The sequence below is a fragment of the Propithecus coquereli genome, unplaced genomic scaffold (genome assembly GCF_000956105.1).
Source record: "Propithecus coquereli isolate 6110/MARCELLA unplaced genomic scaffold, Pcoq_1.0 Scaffold7, whole genome shotgun sequence".
Taxonomy (NCBI): domain Eukaryota; kingdom Metazoa; phylum Chordata; class Mammalia; order Primates; family Indriidae; genus Propithecus; species Propithecus coquereli.
The window spans coordinates 12016024-12026673 of NW_012153062.1; the positions used below are offsets into that span (position 1 = coordinate 12016024).

At 36.7% G+C, this 10650-nt stretch overlaps 1 protein-coding gene across 1 annotated transcript in view; it reads right to left on the minus strand.

Annotated features, from left to right (window-relative positions):
• The window catches only part of CLCA4 (chloride channel accessory 4), a 28255-nt gene that overhangs the window by 8113 nt on the left and 9492 nt on the right, over positions 1 to 10650 (minus strand). The window contains 6 exon segments of the mRNA XM_012661026.1: positions 199 to 311; positions 1644 to 1821; positions 4804 to 5031; positions 7052 to 7270; positions 7627 to 7804; positions 9804 to 9912. Coding sequence (XP_012516480.1) covers positions 199 to 311; positions 1644 to 1821; positions 4804 to 5031; positions 7052 to 7270; positions 7627 to 7804; positions 9804 to 9912 — 1025 coding nt within the window.

Genomic DNA, 10650 nt, shown 5'->3' on the forward strand with positions numbered 1-10650 from the left:
GCTATTTTACCATTTATTTCACTCTTTCTTTACCAATTAACTTGATTATATCTAATGAGTAATTTCTATTTTGGATTGAAGATTTGATTTTAATTAATACTTTACTTTGAGAAATTTATAGATCTCAAAACTTAAAACTACCAAATTCTTTTTCTTTGTTATGGCAAATGCAAACATGAAAACCCAAGGAGTGGGAACTCTGACCTGAATTGACTTCTGGAAGAGATCTGCGTTTCCTGATGTAAGGTCCCCAAAAGCATCAATGAGGCCATTGTTCTGGGCTTCATCTGAAGCATAATAATGGCTTCCTCCTAAAATGTAAATGCATCAACCAGGTTACTTTCTAGAAAACAAGTACTTATTATATTTTAGTGATTAATAAAGTAATAGTTCAAACAAAATCATAGATCCGGTATATGTTATTAAAATAGAGCAAAATCACATAGGTGTAAAGTTTAACTCTGAAATGCTAACTTAAAAATGTCCTAACTAGGAAGCAAAAGCTACCATGATACCTCAGTATCAAAATCTTAGCTACCTGAAATGCTTCCTATAATCACAGAACATGAAAGAAGATGTGAACAATTCCATGCATTAAAGCTCACAGACGTAACATAGCCCTTTAAGGGAATTATTCACTTTTATTTAAGATATGGTTCTAACAAAGTTGGCTTTCAGATTTTCCAGTCAGAGTAGTTCAAAATCAGAAAGTTAGAAAGACCGAACAGCTGCTTTGTTTAGATATCCTAACCAAAAGTGGCAATAAGCAGATAGAAAAACGGAAAGCAATAGAAACAAGCCCCAAAACTACTACTTTTAAAGGGCTATTGGGACAGAAATAAATTTTATAATGGCCACGAAAGCACTTTGAAATGATGGGAGTCTGTACCACTGAGTGTTACAAAGTAGGTATATATTTAGTACCATTAGAAGCCAATTTAACACAATAATTGATACTCATGTTATAAATTAAATGATGTATTCTATTCTCTACTATGTTTAAGAAGGTATTGGAAACACGTAATACATTTTTTCATGACATGTCTGTGTGTCTAAAAAGCAGCTACCATATTTAAAGTTTATCTTAGACACTTCGTTGTTAATTTGGTTTTTTTCAGCCTGAGCTTCTGTTAATCACATACACCTATCCCACAGTCTGTGCTCTAGTCTCATGGATTTTTCACCATTTCCTCCATGTACTTTGCATTGTCATCACAACATGATTATTTTGCTCATGACCTGATCATCTTTTCCCACCCTTTTTTCTTCCCAGAGAAATTCAACATCTTGTTCAAGTCCCAACTCAGAAGTCACCTAATCTCTTATGTTTTCTTTCCCTGACTCTATACAACCCTGGAAAAGTTAATGGCTTCCTCTGCTCACATAGAACTTTATTCATCTGTAGTTCTCCTGTTATGAAGGAATGTTATCTGATTATGTTATTTTATTAGCAGTTTTATTATTTTTTCTCCAGCCAACTAGACTGAGCACCATGAGGACAGAGATAGGATCTGGTTTGACTCTGGTTCCCTACTCTTGGCGCAGTGCCTGCAGAGCAGGAGCTCAAGAGAAATTGTTGAGTCGTCAATCTCTATATTTATGCATTGATATTAAAGGATCGGAATATATAGATCATGTTTTACCTGTTATATCACTCATTTCTATTACTGCTGTATCAGCAGACTCCCCCAGAGCAATGAAATGAATGATGGCCCCACTTTGTCCCACTTCGTCAGTACAACTCCCTGCAGAGCTGTCCTCCCCATCAGTCAGCAGCACTATTTCAGATCCATCTAGTTGGGTGAATCGATTTTTAATCACCTGCAAACACAATTCAGAGCACAATTACAACCAGGTGTTCCTAGAGCAAATAGATTCATGGGAAACTAGAAAAAAATTACAGAGAAAATAAACAAAAGTGTGTAGAATAGAAGAAATAGCCCCTGCTCTAAAATCATAGAATTTTCAATCAACAGTCCCTGTGGGAAGTTAAACATGAATTTTTTTTCTGACTCCCTACTGTAGGGAATATGTATCCAAATGAAATTAGGTGGGAACAGGCTTTGTAAAATCCCTGCCTAGACTAAATGACAGTGATATCTTAACGTGGGAAACTCAGGTCAATCACATACCAGAAATATAATTGTGGTATGTGGTATTAAATATTTTTCTTTTTTCTAGATTGGACTATCCTATGACAAGCCTTCAGTGTATAAAATCTGTTAAACATACAGCTAAATGCATTAAGAATCTACTTCATCATAAAAAAAATGTCACTGATTACAAATTAGGAAACCCTCAGAACGCTTATAAATAAAAGATATGGACAGTTCTAAGCACATCGAGGTTAAAGACCTTGTTATGTAACTTCTGGTTTTCTTCTAACAGAACATAGCATAGAACTAAGCATATTAGTGGTGCTCAAAAAATACATGAATTATATTTATTGAGTTCAATTTGTAGCTTGAATCCTTTTCCTGTAAAGCTGGTTTGAAACTCAAAGTTCTGAATCTAGGCGTCTGCAAGAGAAGATAAAGAGAACTTAGCCCAAGATAACAACCATATTTCATTTTCTCTGACAACTTTAATTGGCTTCTTCGAGCACCAGTTTGAGAAACTGAGTATAAGCCAAGAGGCAAAAAATGCTAGATTATCAGTGGCTTTCTTGGGCACAGAGTGGGGGTATATGTAGGTTTGCAGAAGAGGGTTTGGAATGTAGAAATAGCTAACAAAGCTGGTATCAGAGAACAAATTTACCATTGCCATTATAATTTTTGCATGTTTTGAGGCGAATAATGACTATTATATATATCGTAACATATGGGAAATATTGTGGTGCTACCATTTACTGAACATTTGCTATGTGTTAATTGTGTTTTATACATCATGTAATTTAATCCAAGTCCAAGCTCCCAAACTGTCTCCTTATTGCCACTCTTATTCCCTACAATTTATTTCATACAGAGCAACTGGAGTCATCTTTCTACAACATAAATTGATTATCACACTCTGATGCTTTAAATCCTTAAGTAGCTTTCTGTTGTGCTTAAAACAAAATATCTTATATTTTTTGAAACTTGAAATATCTAGCCATCGTCTACCTCTCCAACCACCTTTCATACTCACTCTTTTGCCAAACTCCAGTGCCACTAACATCTATCATTCCTTAGGGTAATGCAGTTCTTTCCTACCTCTATCCCAAGGAGCTTTGCACTTTCCTTTCTGCCTGAACCACTGGCTCTGTCTTCAAATCTTAGCATAAATGTCACCTTTTAGAGAAGGCTGCTATGGCCTCTCTACCCAAAGTAGTTCCCCTCCTTTCCCAGTTACTCTATTATTTCACTCTGTTTGGCTTCTTCACAATCTGCAATGATTGTTTTTATTTATCTATTTATTATCTGTTCTGCACTATGTAGGATGCACCACGAGAGTGAACCAGCTTTGCTTGGCACGTAACTAGCACTCAATAAATATATGTTGAATAAATTAAAACATGAGCAACCCTATGTGTTAACTTTTATTATACCATTTTACTGTCGAGGTAATTGAGGATTAGAGAGGTTGAGTTTCATGCTTAGGGTCACAAAGCTAATATGTGACAATTGTGATTTGAGTGTAGGCCTTCATGTTTTTAATACAAACCTACACTGAAATGTCATACAATTAATAAAAGAGAGAGATTCAAAAGGGTTGGAAGTAGAAGGAAAGCTATAGAAGGAGAAAGGATTTTGAAGGATTAGTAGAATTTTAACATGTAAAGATGGGAAAAAAGGAAGCATTTTAGGCAGAGGAATTGCATGTACAAAGATATGGAGACTGTTAAGTGGGCTTGGAGAACAATGTGTGCAGTAAATTGGTTGGGGGATAGAGCATTGGGGAGGGAGAACTGAGAAATAAGGCAGGAAAAACAAGTGAAAGTGAAACCAATTTTTTTGGGCAGGGGATGGTGCAGGGAGAGACTTTGAATAATATCAGACTGAGGAATTCAAACTTAATTTTACAGACTGTGAAGAGACAGCAAAGATTTCTCACCAGGACAATGACATAACTGAAAAGAGGACCATTTAGATAAAAATAAGATTCATAATAACAGTTATTGTGAATTATATATTTAGTATGTAGTATAAATACTGTTTTAAGTATGTAAATGTATTATTTTACTTAATTCTCACAATAATTCTGAGTTAGGCATTCCTATTTCCTATACTTTCCTATACTTTATAGATAAGGCACTGGGAGTCCAGAGACTGAAATGTTAGCCTAAGATTACATAGCTAGTAAGTAGCACATCCAGTGCTCTGATGTCAAAGTTCAGCTCTAACTCATATGGCTAACTCTAAATATAACTCACAGTCCCTGCTACATCTGCTTTAGTAGATAAACATCAGTTGGCCCTAAATGAATGTTACAGAAACTCAAATAAGAAATGGCCCAAAGTGGAATCATACCATATAAATTGCTTCATTGCTCCCCAAATCGATAGCTTTTGCATCCAAGCAAACTTACTTAACTAATATTAATTTAGCACCAACTATTGCATGGTAACAAGACAGAAAAGTCCCTGGCCTCACTGGGCTTGTAAACTAGTGGTACTTTTATAGCCACTTATTCACCCACAGTTTATTCATTGATTCACTGATCCATTAAAAAAATCATCAAGTGAAGTTTTTCTCTGTGCTTAGTTTTTTGCTTCTTAGGATTAATTATGTTAAAATTAGGCATCAAGTGTGTGAAACACCACTTAACATGAAAATGTACTGAAAATAAAAAAAGAACAACATATATTTGCCACATGATTTTCACCTCAAATGCCTTTGTAATTCCAGAGCAGATGGAAGTTCCTCCCCCAGATGCTGTAGGTAAACTCTCCACGAGCTTGTTTCTTTGGCTGCTGTTTGTTATTTGGATCAGCTGACTTTCAACACTGGCAGTACTACTAAAGTGAACCATCCCCACCCAGGATTCATTTTCAATAACCTGCAGCAGGAAATATTTTGCTGCTTGATTCATTCGATTGAGCCGGTCATAATTCTGAATAACAAAGAACAAGAAAAACAACCAAGTGGTTTTCAACTGGAAGATAATAGCAGATCACATAAAATGAATGAATAGAACTTATAGGTAAGAATTTTCTGTGAACAGTAATTGATATTAGAGAAAGCAATGACCATTTTTTCAATAGATAAAATTAAAAAACATAGTTATATGTATTATGGGACACATAAACTATATAGGCTTTTAACTAGAGCTGATTCTTGGCTGCTAAATGCCCAAATAGAGGTGGAAGGTTGCAGGGTTGAGGGGATTGAGTTGCAATTGGGGTTAATGATTCCCATCTTAGAGAATCTCTAATTACTCCTGGGAGCTGCTGTGCCTGTTGTCTTCAGATGAAACTGCACTTCAGAGCCTACAAAGTAAACCAGACTATCGCAGACTCCAAGCAGAGACTGGAACCACTCCATCCACTGGGGACTAGACTGTCCAAAAGGTAAAACTGACCCAAGCGTCATCTAAATTCTGAGAGGCCCAGTCCCTGTCTCCCAACTTTCCTTTTCTGTTCCTAACCTCTCCCCATCCCTTCTCCACCAACAGGTTAATTAGAATTGGCTCTTCGGTAACACATCAGCACTCACATTCATCTTTCCTAGGTGATTGTCTAGGATGTAAGCCTCTTCATGCATTTGTTTACTCCAGTCCTTATCACCACCCTGATCTGTGATACTTACCCCTAACTTATGCCCAGATTTCCTTTTGAACTCCCTGAATCAAGTCATAATGAGAAACTTCTCCTACATCCACATCTTCTAGGGCTCTCTCCGCTACCTTGCTTTACCTTTAAACCTGGATCTACCTGCACAGTGTCTAGGGGAGGATGCTCATCTTCTCCCATTCAAGCACCTCATCTCTCCCCAGCGACACTTCTCAGACCACTTGTCTGTACTGGTGTCTAGCACTTTGTTGCCCTCTCTGAAATCCTGTATTATTGGGCTCATTTCATTCAGCTCTATCATTCTCTGCCCTTTTTAATATCCACTCCCCCACCATTTGCTGAAGACCTTAGTCCTGTTTTTCAGCATGCTTTGTTCTGCCTCAAATGCGCCATCTCTCTGGTTCCTTATCATGTTGCTTGTTTGTAGTCCATTCCTTTCAAAAATTATTTATTGATTACTTCTATATGATGAACTCTGTTCTAGGCAATGGGGTTACAAAGAAGAGTGAGACCTGGTTCCACATCCTGAAAAATCTCCCAGTCTACTGGGAGAGAAATGTGTAATATGAATATCCTATACATTGATAGAGGTATGCACAGGGCGTTGTTGGGAATCAGTGGAAGGGTCTTGGCCAGCCTAGAAGCCCACTCCATATCCTGGAGGAAGTGGATGCTCATCTCAAATTGAAGGATGAGTATGATTTAAACAGGTGATGGGAAAAGGGAAAGTTTTTTTCCAGTTAACTATGAACTCCTCAAGGATATGGACCTGTATTTCTAGAGTCACAATATCTCCCATTCACTGAATGATACTAGAAGGAATTAATGGCCGGATAGAGCCATATTTTCTTTATGGTGATGCCTTTTGTTTGTGTCTTTGAGCATAAAGAGATCATTTGTATAGGTATTGCAAATATGGTTAATTCTTGTGTTCCTGGACCTGGAACAAAGTTCAGTATCCCCCCAATCCATTCTATCCTCATATCTCTCAAACATTTTCAGCAAATAAAAGGGACGTGGTTAGAAATCATTTTTTGTGTTTCAATCTCTAGTTCTGACCTTCCAAATACAGTTTTACTAAAGGGCCTCAAGACTCCCCTCAGTAAACCATCCATTTTCTGGAAAAAACAAAGACCCTTGGGTTAGGTCTTTTTAATTATATTGGCATGTTTCTTTTACTACAACATTTTGCTGTAATATCTTGAAGTCATGACCAAAGGCAGTAATGGTACTTTTTATGTCACCATGCAATTTAGAGTAATCCAGGTCCAGATAGTGTTCAGTGTGTTCTTAGGCCTTCAATCAATCCCCTGTCCTTATATTCAGAAAAGATGAACTTACTCCCATGCTTCCAGACTTATCAAGAACTAAGCACACAGTTCTTTGACTGATCTGCAGCAATGAGAAGGCAGGTGGAGAGGGTGGTGCCACCAAAGGTGTGGTGTTTTTAAAATCCTCAGAATTGCTGATCACTTCCCATATACTTCTGAAATTGCACTTTATGTTCTGTAGGCTTGGAGCTTCTTGGTTATGGTTTTTCTCATTACAGAATTCAGAGACCTAAAAGGTTAATAAAATGAAAAAATAATTTTAATATACCATGCATTTAAACATCTAACTACACACCTGAAAAAATCTAAAATATGTTCTGCAAATATATTGTTTATTGAATGAAATATGAAATGAAATATGAAATGAAATATGATTCACTGAGAATCAATATTAGAGTAAGGTAGATTTACCATAGTGATAACAATAGTAATAATAATAGGTAACACTACTTCACTAGTTACTATGTGTTGGCCAATGTTCAAAGAACCATATATCAATATATATGTCAGGTTACCTGGACAGATATTTTGAAAACACGATGTCTTTTGATTATGAATTCTGGAAGCAATAATTGGTATACTTACGGAATCAATACTTTGCATAAACATTATAGATGCCTTTTCTGTTTGAACTTTATTAGGGAAGAATTGACAATCTTTTTCATACAGTTTTGTTGTAGAATTAGTTCTGCACGTTCTAGTGTAGCAGCTGCCTCCTTGACACGTATAAACACTATTTGTACCAGAGATACCTGAGGTACACCTGAAAATATATGACAGTTAATCTTTGTGGCAACTTAATCATTAACACTTTAAAAAAATCTTAAGTGATTTTATTTACGATGATCTTTAAATCAAGGTATTTATTTTTCTATGAGAACCATGAACTTCCTATTCTGACAACAAAGTTTAAGAGTCCCAATCAAAGTAATTATCTATTTTAAAAGAAATTCTAGAGGGAAATTTTAAGTGGGACCTCCAGATATTCACAATAGTCGAGTTCTTTGCTGGGATTAAAGCTGCTGGTCTGTTGCTTAGACATCTCTCCTGCTGGTCTTGTGGTGGTAAATGTGCTGCAGGCACCTGGATGAAGGAACCTGTGAACCCATTTACTCTGTATTCGACTTTGGCTTGAGGTTCTTTGTAGATTTCTTTTCAAAGATGATATCCACAATAGAATGGGATGTGGCATAGCTACAAGTGTTTTGATTATTCAAGGAGAATTTTTATCCAGAGGGAAATATGATTGGAAGCAAAGATGAGGTGCTATCAAGAAGGACCGTAGAACAAAGAATGATGGAATTAGGGGGATGGGGGGGTAAATCCACAACTAAAGGACACAGGGAGCACTGTAAGGGGGGAAGGGCATGCCTTTAACCTGCACTTGGGTGAGGCGAAGACATAAAGTATAACCATAATGTTTGTACCCTCACAATACCTTGGAATAAAAAAAAAAAAGAATGATGGAGGCATTTTAGACATATGTTTTTTTGTTTGTTTGTGTGTGTGTGTTTTTTTTTTTTTTTAGACCGAGTCTTGCTTTGTTGCCTGGGCTAGAGTGCTGTGGTGTCATCCTAGCTCACAGCAACCTCAAACTCCTGAGCTCAAATGATCTTCCTGCCTCAGCTTCCTGTGCAGCTGGGACTGCAGGCACGCACCACCACACCCAGCTAATTTTTTTCTATTTTTAGTAGAGACAGGGTCTTACTCTTGCCCAGGCTGGTTTCAAACTCCTAACCTCAAGCAATCCTCCCACCTCGGCCTCCCAGAGTGCTAGGATTACAGGCGTGAGCCACCCACCTGACTAGACATATGTTTTATTGCATGAAATTGGTCACAGGTGGTAGTGATTACAACAAATATTCTGGGATGTGAATATATCTTATCTTTTCAATAGGCTTTCAGTTCAAATTCAGGAAGTGATGAATAGGTTTTATTCAGTTATTTAGGGAGTCTTCTAAATATGTCCATGCTTTTATTGCCCCAAAACTAGGTAAACATAATGAAGCTATTTATATGAATAATCAGGATGAATATTCTGCAGCAGAAATTAGACATTTAGGGAGAATATGACATAAACAAACACAATAAATGTAATACTCTTTAAAATACGTGCCTGAAAATCGGTGTGATGGAGCAGAGTAAGGACCTTGATTGAAATCAAGTAAGTACCTTTCAGTTTGCACATGAGTGACAAGTCCCTAGCCCCAGTAGGACATCTAACATTGATGAGGCTGATGGCACCCAATTTTCAACTGATTCTCACTAACCATTTCTCTCTCTTGATTTCAGAACCAAAAGGATAGTCTATTACTAACTGTGATGCTACACTGGTATTTTAAAATGACCTTTATAAATCTCCAAGAAGTAACTCTTTGGCTCCTTGAAGCTGCTTTATTTCTTACTCAGTCCACATTTAGCACCACTTTTGTTCATCCTTGTGTAATGAGAATAACTCTGACCTGTTGCCAGCACATAGTAGGCTTCAGTGCAGGCGGATTCTAACAGGTATGGCGGAAAGGAATAAAATATGTCAAATTGCCAACGAAGTGCTTACCATTGAAATTATGTGTATTTTAAGTAGACAACCAACTACTCTAAGATAGATTTTCTAAAAAAAATAAAAGCATCATTTTATGACATAGCATCTATTGTCTGTGTTGGGACAAAAATGAATGATTGTTATTTGAAAGAAATCAAAGTAAGGAAAATAAGAACAGTTAAAAGCCTAAAGTCATTTAAGAAAATTTAAATATCCATGCCTTGTTGCTTCGATTTTTTTCGACGTAGAGCTGTAGAAAGGCTGATCTTCATTGTACTCATCAAATACTCCCCATCGGAGATGAGTCCACTCGTGGACAAACAGTCTACCTGTGGGAAAACATTTCAAATATATGATCATAATTCTAGTACCTATATGTCCATACAAATTTTGTTTCTCAAATATTTTAAGAACTTTTCTTTCAATTATAAAATATATTTAGATTTAGGTTTTCAATAACTACCAACATTTATATTTTTGTTTATAAAATGCATATTACATTAAATTACATTACATTATGTTATACAGTATATTATCTTTTTATTCCACAACATGGTCAATCAATGAAACATTTATGGACTATTTCTATGGGCAGAGTGGACTGAGATTTGTGTTTTGGTTCTTGGGCGGAGGGAAGTCTTAGTTTTCTTACAGTGGCTTATGGTACTCCATATCTCAACCAACATAATCTGATATAAGTTTATCTGTTGTATTAAAATACTAAGGGAAGGTCCAGTTGTGGCAGCTTATGCCTACAATCCCAGCACTTTGGAAGGCTGAAGCAGTAGGAGCACTTGGGGCCAGGAGTTTGAGACCAGCCTGGGAAACATAGCCAGAACCTGTCTCTACAAAAAATAATAATAAAAGAAAATTAGCCAGACAGTGTGGCACATGCCTGTAGTCCTAGCTACTTGGGAGGCTCAGGCAGGAGGATTGGTTCCTTTGAGCCCAGGAGTTCAAGGTTACAGTGAGCTATGATTGAACCATTGCACTCCAACCTGGGTGACAGAGCAAGACCTTGTGTCTGAAAAATTAAGATAAAATAAAATAAAATACAATAAAATAAA